Source organism: Trichechus manatus, unplaced genomic scaffold (genome assembly GCF_000243295.1).
Source record: "Trichechus manatus latirostris isolate Lorelei unplaced genomic scaffold, TriManLat1.0 scaffold00220, whole genome shotgun sequence".
NCBI lineage: Eukaryota > Metazoa > Chordata > Mammalia > Sirenia > Trichechidae > Trichechus > Trichechus manatus.
The window spans coordinates 1,875,809-1,892,295 of NW_004444156.1; the positions used below are offsets into that span (position 1 = coordinate 1,875,809).

Sequence of the window (16,487 nt, forward strand, 5' to 3'; positions counted from 1 at the left end):
AGATTTTCAATTGACTCTCTTGTGTTTTACAGGGGTACAGCAATATCATATGAAAATAGCAACAGTTTTATGTTTTTCCCATTTTTTTTAACATTAGTTTTTTCTCTCCAGTTGCATGAGTTAGTGCCTTGCTTCTTTCCAATGTTAAATATTGGTCATAGTGGGCATCTTTGTTTTGTTCTTGACTTTAGTGAAGAAGATTCTATTGTTAACCGTCGATAAGCATGACCCTGCTTTTTAGCTGAGATAGTTATCTATGCATGTTTTACTGCTTTTAAAAAACAAAAGTAGTTTTTGTCAAATGACTTTTTAGCCTCTATGGAACTGCTCATATAAATATTTTCCCTTATCTAATAGTATAATGAATTGTGTTACTAGGTTATGTAATATTGCACTAGCCCGCATTCCTTCATAACCTACTTGGTTATGATATGTTATCAGTTTAATGTACTAATGTTTGTTGATACTTTATTTAGGATTTTTGTGTTAATACTTGTGAGATTCATCTGTAGTTCCTTTTGCTGTGGAAATCATTGTTGGATTTTGGTATTCTTGTTATACACTCTCTTCACAAAAAGTAGCTGGAAGTTTCTTCCTTTGTGATGCTCTGTAGCCGGGATCAGCAGACATTTTCTGTAAAGGGCCAGCTAGTAAATATTTTCAAGTGCGCAGACCATACATTCTGTGTCACAACTCTTCAACTCTGCCATTGTGCTGCCAAGCAGCCATGGATAATACATAAACAAATGAGCGTGCCTGTTCCAGTAAGACTTTATTTACAGAAACAGGAGGTGAGCTGGACTGGACTTGTGGGCCATAGTTTACTGATGTCTGAGTTAGAACTGTTGAAAGATCATTGGCATTACCTGATCTTTAAAAATTTAGTAGACTGAATTTCTCTGGAACCAGTGGGGTCTGGTGATTTTTTTGTTTTGAGGGTGAGGTGGTTGTTCATTGATAACCTTCTCTATTTAAAGAAAAAGGGTCTGTTTAGGTATCCTAATTCTTCTGAAATCAGTTTTGTTAAATAATATTTTCCTAAAAAATAGATAACTTCATCTAAGTTTTCAAATTTGCCTAAAATTAAGCAAAATATTTGTTTCCCTCATTTCTATTATTTCCCTTGAAACATTGTTTATTATGTTTTCTCCCATTATTTATTTTCTTGACTAGGCCGACTGGTAGTTTATTTATTTTTCAAGGAATTGATTTTGGTTTTCAATTTTCTTAGTTTAGTGTTCCTCTGCTTTTTAACTCTTTAAATTTCTCTTACATCTTTCTTTCTTCTGCGTTTCTTCAATTTATTTAGTTTTTCTCCTACATGTTGGTTAGATGCTTCTTTGTTTTTATTCTTTAGAATTTATGCTTTAGGTCTCACATTTTTCTGTGAGCAATTCCTTGGCTGTGTCCCATAAATTCTCGTATGTATTGTTTTAATTGTTATTTTCTAATGATTCTGATTTCTATTTCTGTTTCTTTTAACCCAGTACTTCTTTAACAGAAAAATACTAAGTTTTCCACGCATAACCAAAACCAAACCCATTGCCATTGAGATGACTGAGACTCAGAGTGACCCTATAGGACAGAGTAAAACTGCACCATAGGGTTTCCAAGGAGAAGTTGGCAGGCTTGAACTGCTGACCTTTTGGTTAGCAGCCATAGCTCTTAACCACCGCAGCACCAGGGTTCCAAACCAAGTACAGGTTGGATATACATCTGTTGTACCAGGGAGTGCTCTCACATTCAGGAAAATGTGTTCTTGCTGACTCTTTTTGAGATCCATCACTGCTCGTCCTTCTCGCCAGAGCTTTGTGCCTCTGCTTTCTTGCGCACAAGTCCTGGTTGATCTCACCTATCCTTTGGAGTCTGGAGAGTATACATCTGGTCTCCTAAATTTGCCAAAATTCGTGTTTGGTTTTTTTTTTTTTTTGCTCCCCTGGTCTTCCCAATCCCCAACTCTTTGTTGTTTTTGAATGATTTTCAGGACACAAAGGCAAGATGCTGATTTATGCAACAAAATTCTTACCAGAAATCCTGTAATATCTCTTAAAACCATTGCCTACGTGTTTATTAACCTCCCCTATGTTCCTTGAAGACAGACTATGTCTTCTATTTTTTTTTTAACTTTTTTATTTATTATGAAAGTAATATAAAACCAGAATTTGATCCATGTGTGTTTGGAAAATTAATAAATGATAAGGGTGGCATTTCTAATCAGTTGGAAAAAGTAGTTTATACAGTACACACCACTGAAAAAAATCAGTAACAATTTGGGGAAAAAAAAAAAAAGGTCCAATTCTGACACCATTCAACCAAACAATCCCTGATGGATTAAAGACCTAAATGTTAAAAAAAAAAAAAAAAAAGAGGAAGGGGTTGTAATAGTTACACCTCAGCCCTTGGCAACCACGAATCTGCTTTCTCTCTCTGTGGATTTACCTGTTTTGGACATTTCGTATGAATGGTATCGTACAGGGCGTGGCCTTTTGATAGCTGGCTTCTTTGACTTGGCATGAGGTTTTCGAGGTTCATCTTTCCTTTTTATGGATGAGTAGTATTCCCTTGTGTGGACATGCCAAAGTTTGTTTATTCATTAGTTGGCTATTGTGAATAGTGCTGTTATGAACATTTGTGTAGACTCTTTTCTTTGAAAAGCTGTTTTCAATACTTTGGGCTTTATACATCGGAGTGGAATTGCTGGGTCATATGGTAATCTTATGTTTACTTTTTGAGGGACCAAGGAACATTACATTTTGAATGAAGTAATGTATTGTGTAATTAAAAATTAATAAAAACTTAAAAGTATAAAATTGTTCAAAATTTGAAACGGATTGAAAAAAGAGAATTTGAAATGATTGAAAAGTATTAAGAAAATAAAGACTACCTAAAAGCCAACAACACCCCCGCCCAGAGATCAATTACTGGTGCCTTTTGGAGTATATTCTTCCCATCTTCAGAATTCTTATTAAAACGCATAATACATAAATTTCAAAGTGTACTGAGTAAAAAGTGTGAGTTCGTCTTTACTCTTTGTCCTCAATCTTAATTCCCTCCATGTCGGGTTTAACATTTTTGTGCATATCGTTCCATTTCTTTTTCTCTGCTACACATCATTTTTTTGTAAAACAAACACCGTATAATACAAATTGTTCTGCAAATTACTTTGTTTACTTCGTAGTATATCTTGGCTGTTGTTTGACATCAGATTCATATAGATTTCTGCTTCATTCTTTTCAACATTTAACGCATGATTTTCTGTAGTGTTAGTATATCATAATTGTTTTGTGTTTTCCACTATTCAGTTCTCATAAAGCAGTGGTTCTCAAACATTAGCATGCATCAGAATCACTTTAGAGTTTATTAAAACACAAATTTTCTGGGCGTTACCTCCTAGAGTTTCTGATTCGTAGATTCTGAATGGGTTCTGAGAATTCGTGTCTCTAACATGTTTCCATGTATTGCTACTGTCGGGGAACCACACTTTGAGAACCACTATTATAAGGCATGGCTTTTGTGAACGATTAATGATTGATGAGGGTTTGAACAGGTTTGAAAATACAGTGTGCTTGTGAGAGAAAGTATGTAGACAAGTGAGAAACATATTTGGAAGAGGGATCACAGGATGCTAGTGAACTTGTATTCCATTTTCTATATTTTAGAGTGTTTTTATTTCCAGTAAACTTGGTCGTTTTTTTTTTTTTACTGGTGTACTCATTTTTGGCAGGTCAGAAGATAGGATCATCGTTCAGCAAAATGAAGTTTCTGGAGATGAAATCCTGAGGAATGTGGACCAACTTAGTGAAGTTCATATAGGTAAACATCATTGCATAACTCTAATTACTTTCTAGTACCAACCTGTTTTATTTGTGCAACATCTAAATAGTGAGAATTCCTTATCAGTCACCTCAGTTATGTAGAAAATGTAATAGGTGGAGAGCACTGGATGCATTGCTAATAAGCCTGGATTGTATGGCAACATTGACAATAAAATTTTGGGGGGCCGTTATTTCACTGAATATTCAAGTTAAACATAACCGATTGCCAAAACTCAGCCAGCGTACTTAAGACATTAAATAAGTTGCCATCTTGTTTTTAATAGTATTAGTTAAAATGTAAGAAATGTCCATTTTTTTCCCCAACTACTGTTGTTGTTAGTTGCCATCATGTTGATTGCAATTTATGGTGACCCCATGTGTACAGAGTGGAACTGCTCCTTAGGGTTTTCATGGCTGTGACCTTTCTGAAGCAGATCACCAGGCCTGTCTTCTGAGGTGCCTCTTGAGTGGGTTCGAACCACCAGTCTTTCAGCTAGTAGTCGAGCGCTTAACCATTTTTGCCACCAAGGGATAAACTGGAACTAATTATGAGTGTCTAAACGGTGTATTTTTTCACATTTTGTTGGGTTTTTGTCTACATTTTAAAACTTCCAATATAATAAAAGTATGTAACAGATTAAATCTACTTTCTGAAGATAGAATAGTATATCCTGTTAATGATTATTTTATAAACTAATAGAATCACGCGTTTTAATTTTCTTGATAGATTGTTTACTTGCTAGGAGTCATGTTAAGTGTATGCATTATGCCATCACTTAGAAGTATAATGTAATACAGACGTTTACATAATGTCTTCTTTCCACCGCAGAGCCTGAAGTGGGTGGTTCATCGCGCTCTAAATGTGACGTGGATCAATCTCTGCAACCAGAACCGTTTTTCCATAAAGTCGTTCAGTCTGAAGACTTTAGAATAGCCTCTCAAGTTCAATCAGTTCAGTGTTCACCAGAAGAATCCTTTCCACTTCGATCTCGCTCTGATTCTCCACCAAAAACCAAAAGCAAGAATTCATTGTTGATTGGTCTTTCAACTGGTCTATTTGATGCCAACAACCCAAAGGCAAGTTACTCAAATGGAAAATGTTATCTGTTTCATAGTATTTTTTATTGATTGTTTTTCATTGTAAAACCACAGTATTCGTTTTAATTCCTTAAAAATACAAACACAAACACACATACATCAGAATAAACAAAAATCCTCCATCTTCTTTTCTGAGATGCTGAGAGTACAACTAGGACAAAGACGATTTCATTGGCTCCATCTTAGGATTCTTGTTACAGAGTCTGCTTCTACTTGCATAAAAGATCTTTCCTGAACTACTCTCTCCCTTTACCACTACCCTACCCGACTTCTACTTTTAATATGAGAGTAAGCTGAAGCAATACATCTTAAATGGTTAGAAGTGTCACATTGCCTGGTTTGTATGTAAAAAGATTAATAAATGTTTATATGCACTTTCTGGTTTTCAGACCTCTTAATTTTTCTCACTTGTTTTAAAAAATATGTAACCAGTTTTTTCTTATTATAAAATTAGAGCATTATTCTCTACAGAAAATTTTAAAATCCAAGTAAAACTAACAGATCATATCATTTTGTTGCATTACTTTTCATATATGTACATTTAAGTAACTTTTTACCAAAACAGGATATTATGCAAACTCCTTTGGTAACCTGCTTTTCTATTTAATACATCTTATAGTATTATAAGCATTTTGTCATATTGTTAAATATTCTCTCACATAAGTTTTAATGTCTATACATTTCATTGTGCTGCTATATCATAATTCTTTTTAACTAATCCTTTTCTATTTTTGGGCCTTTAGGTTTCAATTTTTATTATTGTAACCACCTACCCACAGCTCTGGAGCCATGGTGGTGCAGTGGTTAAGCATTCGGCTGCTAACCAAAAAGGTCAGCAGTTCAAATCTACCAGCCAGTACTTGGAAACCCTATGGGACAGTTCTACTCTGTCCTGTAGGGTCACTATGAGTCAGAATCAACTCAAAGGCAATGGGGTTTTTTTGGTTACCCACAGCTCTCTTTGTGCGTATCCCCAATTATTTCCATAAGATGAATTTCTATAGGGAGAATTCAAAAAGTTATATTGAATATTGCCTAATTTCTCTCCAACAAACTAGTATGTGGGAATACATCCATTTCTCCATACCCTAACTAGCACTATTATTATTTTAAAATTGTCTATTTAGTGAATGAGTAATGGTAGTATTAATTTTTTTAAATATGTATTTGTTTACCAGTGAGATTGAACATTTCTTCATATATTTGAGCTGTATATATGAGTGAATTTCCTAAATTCTTTTGTCCTTGACTCTTTTTAAAATATGTCATTTTGATTTTCAGTTTAATTCAATTTTCTAATTGAGTATGCTTTTTACTTTATGGTATATTTTCTTATCTTTTTCTTAAATGTTGAAATTGTTAAAAGTTCTTCACTTATCTAGTAACAGTCAGATTTTTGAAGATGCAAACTACCAAGAGAAATTTATGATCTTGGGAGTTAGATAAAAAGGCCTGTTGGTGGGACAGACAGGACTATCATATCATTCATTTACTTTCTTTTGTAGGAAAGGGGTATAGCTGTCTTTAGCCCAGAGCTTTTTAATAACTAAGTGCTGTACATAAAATTAATATAAGTAGCAGTGCAGGTTTCATGTAAAAGACTGTGAGGGAAGAAGCCAAAAAACAAAATAAAAAATTGCACAAGAAAATCACAGCAACCTGTAACCCTTTAAGGCAAGAACAGAAACCCATCCCTGCCTATGCCATAATTCTCTGAGATCATTAATCACTGGGCCAGAATAGTAAATAATTGGTTCCTTTCTTAATGATGGTTGTGAATCATGAAGAAATAGTAAAAATTATTTATAAATATTTCTAAAATCTGTGTACTAAGACAGAATAATTTAACCTCTTACAAATTTTTTTATTAAAAGTTCTTTAAAAACTTTTATATTGCTTGTGTCTTTTTTTCTATTAAAGAACATTCTTCTTTTTGTGCCCTGGATCCCAACTCTTCTCACCTTCTCAAAGAATTCACTCCTTTACTTGCGTCACTCTAATCCGTATCGCCAACTTCTTCCTCCGTAGTGGATCATTTTCTCAGCACACGTATTCTAGTAAACCCCACTGTAAACAGCAAACTTCCATTGAGCACGCGCCCTTCCCTATTCTACCACCCATTTCTCTGCTCCCTTTCCCAACCAGACATCTTCAGTACATTGTATCTTTGCAGCCTCCATTTCCATTCACTTCCCAGTGCATTCCAGTATGGCCTTCATTTTACTCCACTAAAACTGCCCTCGTCAACATCATCAATTCTCTGTACCCTTTCTCTCTCACCTGACTTGCTGTTTTCATCTTCTTTAAACCTTTCTCTTTAACTCATTTTATCTGTTGGTTTCCTTCATATCATACTCTCCTAGTTTTTCTCTGAACTCATCAGTAACTCCTTAGTCTCCTTGGCTGCTGGGTTCTACTCCAGCAGATATTTTTAAAACGATGTGTATTCTTCTGTTGTTTAGTAAAGTGTTCTGTAAATGTCAGTTAAGTCAAACTGGTTGATAGTGTTCAAGTATTCCATATCTTGACTGATTTTTTTTTTTTTTTTTTGGTGTACTTGTACTTGTCAATTACTGAGAAGGATTGAAATTTTTAGATTCGCTTGTGGAGTTGTCTGTTTCTCCTTTTAATTCTGTCTGGTTTTGTTTCATGTATTTTGGAGCTCTGTTGTTGGGTGAATACAAATATAGGATTGTTACGTCTGCTAGATGAATTATCCCTTTATTGTAATGAAGAGTCCCTCTTTGTTTGATAGTGTTCAAAACCAAACTAAACCCATTGCCATCGAGTCGATTCCAACTCATAGCGACCCTATAGAGCAGAGTAGAACTGCCCCATAGGGTTTCCAAGACTGTAATCTTTATGGAGCGGCTAGTGGGTTCAACCTGCCGACCTTTCAGTTAGCAGCCAAGCACTAAACCACTTGTTTATCAATTACCGAGAAAGGGGTGTCAAAATTTCCAACTATAATTGTAAATTTATCTACTTTTACTTTCAGTCAGCTTTGTTTTATGTATTTTAAAGCTCTTTTACTGGATACATATAAATTAAGATTTGTTACATCTTCTTGTTGAATTGACCTCTTTATCATTATGAAATGACCTTCTTTATTGCTGTTTGAAATCTACTTTGTCTGATTTTAAGATAGCCATTCTCGCTTTCTTATGCTTAGTGTTTGTGTGGTGTATGTATATATATTTTTACATCCTTTTACTTTTATCAAAACTATGACTTTATAGTTAAAGTAGATTTCTTGTAATTAGCATGTAGTTAGATGTTGCTTTTTAAAACTAGTCTGACAACCTCTGCCTTTTAATTGAAATGATTAGACCCTTACATTTAATGTAATTATTGGTATGATTGGGTTTAAACCTACACTTTTGCCATTTGTTTTCTATTGTTTCATCACTTTTTCCTTTTTTTTTTTTTAAAAAAAAACTTTTATTCTTCCTTCTTTTGGATTGAGTATTTTCTAGCAGTGTGTTTTATTTCTATTTGCTTGTAAGCTATACCTCTTTTTAAAAATATTCAGTGGTCATTCTCAGTTTTCAAGAAACATCTTTAGCTTCTCACAGTCTCTCCTCAAGTAATATTATGCTACTTCACATATAACATAAGAACCTTATAACCATATACTTTCATTTCCATCCTTCTGCCTGTTGTTTATGGTATTGTTGTCATATATTTTATTTTCACCTGTTATAAATTATACAATACATTTTTATTGGTTTTTGCTTTAAACCTTCAGTTATCTTTTACCGAAATGAGAAATTGAGAAGGTCTTTTATTTTTATGTGTTACTGTGTCTGACGGTCTCCATTCTTTTGTGTAGAATTCAAGTTTCCATCTGGTATTATTTTCCCTCCACTGTAAGAACTTCCTTTAACACTTCTTGTAATGCAGTCCTGCTGGTGATTAATTTTTTCAACTTTAGTTTGTATGAAAATGTTTTTATTGCACCTTCATTTTAAAAGGGTATTTTTTTTTTAAAGAGAGCGAGTGTGTGATGTATCTTTTTTTATTCTCAGAGTGTCCTGCCCATATCAACTGTTCAGAAATATTTTTCTACAGTCATGTATTAATAACTATGACTGTTAGCGTGTAATGTCACCTACTGCTACACAATCGTTACTTGCATCTATTGCAAAGGGTTACTGAGAAGATTAAGATCATTATTTCATATAGTGCACTTAGCACAGGTCCTGGTAAATGGTAAGCACTCGATAATGTTGTTATTATTACAATTATCATGATAATAATTAAAATTATATCATCACTATTATGTCACCATTAAATATAGAACTATGATATGTTCCAACAACCATGAAACAGGGCAAGATCACTGGGGAATAAGGATTCAGTCTCATATGTATGGTTAAAAAAGTGTACTCAGATAACCCATAGATGGATGCCTTACTCAACACCCACTGCAAGATCAAGGGCATAAGTCTTTGAATTATAGCTATTCTAAAAGGTAAATGAAATAAACCCCAAAACCCATTGCCAATGAGTCGATTCCGACTCATAACGACCCTATAGGACAGAGTAGAAGTGCCCCAGAGGGTTTCCAAGACTGTAAATCTTTACAGAAACAGACTGCCACATCTTTCTCTCGCGGAGCGGTTGGTGCATTTGAACCACTGACCTTTCAGTTAGTGGTTGCGTGCTTAACCACTGCACCACCAAGCCTCCTTAAATGAAATAAACAGCCAGCCACCTTAAATGCATTTCAGAGGACTTCCTAACAGACAAATACCTCCTTGTGATACCTACTGTCTTAGTTACCTAGTGCTGCTACAACAGAAATACCACAAGTGGATGGCTTTAACAAAGAGAAATTTATTTCTTCACAGTAAAGTAGGCTAAAAGTCCAAATTCAGGGTGTCAGCTCCAGGGGAAGGCTTTTTCTGTATGTTGGCCTTCTTCTGTTTGGTGTTCCCCCGGACTAGGAGCTTCTCTGCGCAGGGACCCAAAGGACGCACTCTGCTCCCGGCACTGCTTTTTTGATGGTATAAGGTCCCCCCTTAAAGGGTATTTTTACTACATATGGAATGATTTTGTCTTTTGGGCTACATTGTTTCTGAGAAGGAATTTTTGGACATTTTCATAATCATTTCTTTGTATGTAATTTGTCTCTTTTTCTCTTGCTGCTTTTAAAATGTTATCACTGGTTTTCAACAATTTTACCCAGTTAGGATATGTTTTGATAGGGCTTTTGGATATGCGTGGGTGTTTTTGTCCTGCATGGGTTCACTCACATTCTCAGACCTATAAGTTATTAGTTTTCATCAACCCTTCTTCTGAACAACATGCCCCATGCTACTGGACCCCTAGAAATTTCACTGAATTGGGAAGCCCCTGGATTTTGGTCAGGTTTATTTATCACCCTCTGGCATGCAAATGTCTTCCAGTAAGTCTAGAGTAGTTGCTGCTTCTTGCTCATTAGGTCTGATCAGCATGATGTCATCAGTGTAGTGAACCAGTATGATGTTTATGGAAGGGAAACGCAGTCAAGGTCACAGTGGATTAAATTACTGCACAGGGCTAGAGAGTTGATACACCCATGAGGTATGCCAGTGAAGGTATATTGCTGACCTTGCCAGCTGAAAGTAAACTGCTTTTTGTGGTCTTTGCTAACAGAAGTCAAAAAAGACACATTTGTGAGATGGATAGATGTGTAACATGTACCAAGAGATAGTATTAATTTGCTCAAGCAGTGAAACCATATCTGGAACAGCAGCTGCAATTGGAGTCACCAGTTGTTCAGTTTACAATAATTCACTGTCATTTTCCAAGAATCCATCTGTTTTCTGCACAGGCCAGATAGGCGAGTTGAATGGGCATGTGGTGGGAATCACCATCCCTACATCCTTAATCCTTGATAGTAGCACTAATCTCTGCAGTCCCTCCAAGGTTGCAGTATTGCTTTTAGTTTACAGGGTAGAGGCAGTCCTAGTGACTCCAGCTTTATGTTTCTGTGACCGTTATCCCACATCCTTAATATCTATTCCCACACATATTCCCTGGTTTTCTGCCTGTATAAATTAGAAAAAATCATACAGTTCTTTTGGAGTTTAGCTTACCTCCTCATACGTCACAATTTGTACCTGACTTTTCAGAGTTTACTGGGACTTTAGTTATAGGAGGGAGAGAGAAAGGAAGGGAAGAAACGGGGGAAGAAAAGGGAGCAGGAGGAGGAGTGAAAGAAAGAAATAAAATGACTACTAATTTAACTAAGAGTCCAATCTGGATAGGTGGCCAGCCACTTTTGTTGAAGGTAGATCACAGAGTAATTTCCAGGCAAAACTAGAACTTCTGCATGGCAGCTTTTTGTCTATTCCAACACTGATTAATGATCAATTTGTTCTGAACTGTAGAACAGTAATTCTAGGACTTTAATGTGGGTATCATGTGGAGTGTTTGTCTAAAATGCAGATTCCTACACCCCATGCCTATGGATTCTGTTTTAATGTATCTGGAGCAAAGTTCAGGAATATACCTTTTTTTTTCTTTCTTTTTCTTTATTGTGGTAGCAAATAATATATGTAACAAACCATTTACCATAAGATTCTTCATGTGAACAATTCAGTGACAATAGTTGTTTTCACGTTGCTCAACCATTACCATTATCTGTTTCCAGTTTTCCCCATTACCCTTAACAGAAGTTCAGTGTCCCCTAAGCAGTGAGTCTTCCTTTTCCCCTCCCTCCTGCCTCCCCGTGGTAACCAGTAATAAGCTTTAGTCTCCATACATTTAACTATCCTAGATATTTCATATAAGTGGAGTCATACCATATTTGTCCCTCTGTGACTGACTTGTTTAACTCAGCATAATGTTGTCAAGGGTCATCCGTGTTGTAGCATGCATCAGGACTTCATCATACATATAATGGAATGTTACTCAGTTCTTAAAGAGAAAGAGTATACATTTTGGCCATGTGCCCTAAGTGATTCTGCTGCTAGTTGTCTGCAGAACGCCCTTGAGAAACACTACAAGAGCACAGTTGACCTAATTGGAACCTGCTTTCATATTGTTGTGAATGGACTACAGACCAACATACACTTGTAAAGGTTCAAATCAAAACTTGGCATTTCTTTGATTTGATAAAGGGAAATTTTATAATCAATTTTTCTCAAGTAGCAGAAGTTTCAGGATTTGAACAGTTTATAATTCCATGAAACCTAAGAAGTTTGGGGTCGATAATGATCTCTGAACGCCACTTCAAATTTGGAACCAATTAAGAAGCTGACATAAGAGTCAGTCAGATGAAGATGATATTAGTCATATTTCTGATAAGCTGGATTGGAGAATGTGGCTTAGATACGATCCAAAATTGTATCTCTTAATATTTTCTTCTCATGACTAGTCCTTAACTTCATTACTGTGGAAGAATATAATTTCATTTGTAGTCAAACTAATTTTTTCTAGATTCTTTGTGCCATGTTAATTTATTCAGTTAGCGTTTTTTGTTGTTGTTGTTAGGTTCAATTGAGTTGCTTCTGACTCACAGCGGCCCTCCGCACAACACAACGAAACACTGCCTGGTCCTGCGCCATTGTTGCATCCACTGTGTCTGTCCATCTTGTTGAAGGTCTTCCTCTTTTTCTCTGATCCTTTACCTTACGAAGCATGATGTCCTTCTCCAGGAACTGGTCCCTCCTGATAATATGTCCAAAGTATGTGAGACAAAGTCTCACCATCCTCGATTCCAAGGAGCAGTCTGGCTGTACTTCTTCCAAGACAGACTTGTTCGTTCTTCTGGCAGTCCACGATATATTCAGTATTCTTCACCAACACCATAACTCAAAGGCATCAATTCTTCTTCGGTCTTCCTTATTTCATTGCCTAGCTTTTGTGTGCATATGAGACGATCACAAATTCCATAGCTTGGATTAGGCACACCTTAGTCCTCGAGGTGACATCTTTGCTTTTCAACATTTTAAAGAGGTCTTTTGCAGCAGATTTGCCCAATGTAGTACATCATTTGATTTCTTGACTGCTGTTTCCATGGGCGTTAATTGTGGATCCAAGTAAAATGAAATCCTTGACAGCTTGAATCTTTTCTCCCTTTATCATTATATTGTTGATTGGTCTGGTTGTGAGGGTTTTTGCTTTCTTTATGTTGAGGTGTAATCCATACTGAAGGCTGTAGTCTTTCATCGTCATCAGTAAGTGCTTCAGGCCCTTTTCACTTTCAGCAAGCAAGGTTGTGTCATCAGCCTGTCACAGGTTGTTAATGAGTCTTCCACCAATCCTAATACCACGTTCTTCCTCATATAGTCCAGCTTCTTGGATTATTTGCTCAGCATGCGGATTGAATAAGTATGGCAAAAGACAGTGACCCTGAAGCACACCTTTCCTGATTTTAAACCGTGCCATAGCACCTTGTTCTGTTGGAACGACTGCCTCTTGATCTACGTACAGGTTACTCATGAGCACAATCAAGTGTTCTGGAATTTCCATTCTTCACAATGTTATCCATAATTTGTTATGATCCACACAGTCGAATGCCTTTACGTAGTCAGTAAAACACAGGTAAACATCTTTCTGATATACTCTGCTTTCAGCCAAGATCTATCTGACATCAGCAATGATATCCCTTGTTCCATGTCCTCTGATGAATCCTGCTTGAATTTCTGGCACTTCCCTGTCAATGTAGTGCTGCAACCATTTTTGAATTATCTTCAGCAGCATTTTACTTGTATGTGATATTGATGATATTGTTTGATAATTTCTTCATTCTCTTGGATCACCTTTCTTTGGAATGGGCACAAATATGGATCTCTTCCAGTTGATTGTCCAGGTAGCTGTCTTCCAAATTTCTTGGCGTAGACAACTGAGCACCTCCAGTGCTGCGTCCATTTGTGGAAACATCTGCATTGGTATTCTGTCAATTCCAGAAGCCTTGTTTTTGCCAGTGCTTTCAGTGCAGCTTGACTTCTTCCTTCAATACCATTGGTTCTTAACCATATGCTACCTCCTGAAATGGTTGAACTTTGACCAGTTCTTTTTGGTACAGTGACTATATTCCTTCCATCTTCTTTTGATGCTCCCTGTGTCATTCAATATTTTGCCAATAGAATCCTTCTCTCTTAGTCTTCTAGTGCTGCTATAACAGAAACACCACAAGTGGATGGCTTCAACAAAGAGAAATTTATTCTCTAACAGTCTAGTAGGCTACAAGTCCAAATTCAGGGCGTCAGCTCCAGGGGAAGGTTTTCTCTCTCTGTCGGCTTTGGAGGAAGGTCCTTGTGATGCATCAGTCTTCCCTTGGTCTGGGAGCATCTCAGCGCAGGAACCTAAGGTCCAAAGGACGCGTTCTGCTCCCGGCACTGCTTTCTTGGTGGTATGAGGTCCCCCTGTCTGTCTGCTCACTTCTCTCTTTTATTCCTCAAAAGAGTTTGGCTTAAGACAGTATCTAATCTTGTGTATCTCATCAGTGTAACTGCCACTCATCCATCTCATTATATCATAGTGATAGATTTACAACACATAGGGAAATCACATCAGATGACAAAATGGTAGACAATCATACAGTACTGGGAATCATGACCTAGCCAAGTTGACAGATATTTTGGGGGGACATAGTTCAATCCATGACACCTTCAGAATTGTAACTCAAGGCTTGGATTTTTTTTCTTCAGTTCTTTCAGCCTGAGAAATACTGAGCATGTTCTTCTCATTTGGTTTTCTAACTCCAGGTACTTGCATATTTCATTATAATACTTTACTCTGTCTTCTCAAGCTGCCCTTTGAAGTCTTCTCTTCAGCTCTTTTACTTCATCATTTTTTCCTTTTGCTTTAGCTACTCGATGTTCTAGAGCAAGTTTCAGAGTCCCTTCTGACATCCATTTTGGTCTTTTCTTTTTTTCCTGTCTTTTTAATGACCTTTTTGCTTTCTTCATGTATGATGGCCATTCAACAACTCGTCTGGTCTCCAGTCATTAGTGTTCAGTGCATCAAATCTATTCTGGGATGGTCTCTAAATTCAGGTGGGATATACTCAAGGTTGTACTTTGGTTCTTGTGAACTTGTTTTAATTTTGTTCAGCTTTAACTTAAACTTGCACATGAGCAATTGGTGATCTGTTCCCCAGACTGCCCCTGGCCTTGTCCTGACTGGTGATAACTGAGTTTTTCCATCATCTCTTTCCACAGATGTAGTCTATTTGATTCCTTTATTTTCCATCTGGTGAGGTCCATGTGTATAATCACCATTTATGCTGCTGAAGAAAGGTATTTTCAGTGAAGAAGTCTTTAGTCTTACAAAATTCTGTCATGCAATCTCTGGCATCATTTCTATCACCAAGGCCATATTTTCCAACTACCGATACTTCTTCGTTTCCAGCTTTCGCATTCCAATCACCAGTAATTGTCAATGCATCTTGATTGCATGTTTGGTGAATTTCAGACTGTAGAAGTTGGTAAAAATCTTCAGTTTCCTCATCTTTGACATTAGTGGTTGATGTGTGAATTTGAATAATAGGCGCATTAACTGGTTTTCTTTGTAGGCATATGGATATTATCCTATCACCAACTGCATCGTACTTTAGGATAGATCTTGAATTGTTCTTTTTGATCATGAATGTGACACCATTCCTCTTCAATTCGTCATTCCCAGCATAGTAGACCATGTGATTGTCTGATTCAAAATGGCCAATACCAGTCCATTTCAGCTCACTAATGCCTAGGACGTCGATCTTCAAGCATTCCATTTCATTTTTGACAACTTCCCATTTTCCTTGATTCATACTTCATACATTCCACATTCATATTATTAATGGATGTTTGCAGCTGTTTCTTCTCGTTTTGAGTTGTGCCACATCACCAAATGAACATCACGAAAGCTTGACTACATCCACATCGTTAAAGACGACTCTACTTTGAGGTGCCAGCTCTTTCCCAGTCGTATTCGGAGTGCCTTCCAACCTGAGGGGCTCATCTTTCAGCACTATATCAGACAATGTTCTGCTGCTATTCATAAGGTTTTCACTGGCCATTTTTTTCAGAAGTAGACTGCCAGGTCCTTCTTCCTAATCTGTCTTAGCCTGGAAGCTCCACTGAAACTGTCTCCCATGACTTACCCTACTAGTATTTGAAATACCGGTGGCATCACTTCCAGCATCACAGCAGTACGCAAGCCACCACAGTATGACAGATGGGTTACTTGGTGCTTATTTCGCATTCTAATGGTTTAAGATACATGTGGTTTGAACCATTAAATATTAAATAAGTCAAGTGTAAATTCTGCTGACAGTGGGAGATTTAGCAGAAGAAATGCTTTCAGTACCATTATGTAGTGCTTTAACAAGCAGTATATCTTCACCAACTTGTAGTTCATAAGCATTTTTTCTCGAGTGCTGTAATATGTAAATTATGTTCAAATGATGGAAATCTCTCATTTTTTATTATCCTCAAAAACAGATTGTACCAATAAAATAGGCCAAGTATATAAATTTCCATTAATATGCTAAGCATTGTGTTTTCCTCATAGTCTCCCATCTGGTGTTGGGTTCTTATCAGAGCCTTAGAATTCATGTTTCAAATCTCAGGGATTCCTTTTAGGGTAAACCCT

The 16,487-nt window shown here is 36.6% G+C and overlaps 1 protein-coding gene across 6 annotated transcripts in view; it reads left to right on the plus strand.

Annotated features, from left to right (window-relative positions):
* NEK1 (NIMA related kinase 1) overlaps window positions 1-16,487 on the plus strand; it is a 170,868-nt gene that overhangs the window by 153,281 nt on the left and 1,100 nt on the right. For all 6 annotated transcript variants that reach the window (XM_023742846.1, XM_023742844.1, XM_023742845.1 and 3 more), the window contains 2 exons: window positions 3,725-3,813; window positions 4,645-4,892. In XM_023742846.1, the coding sequence (XP_023598614.1) occupies window positions 3,725-3,813; window positions 4,645-4,892 (337 nt within the window). The remainder of the gene's footprint in view (window positions 1-3,724; window positions 3,814-4,644; window positions 4,893-16,487) is intronic.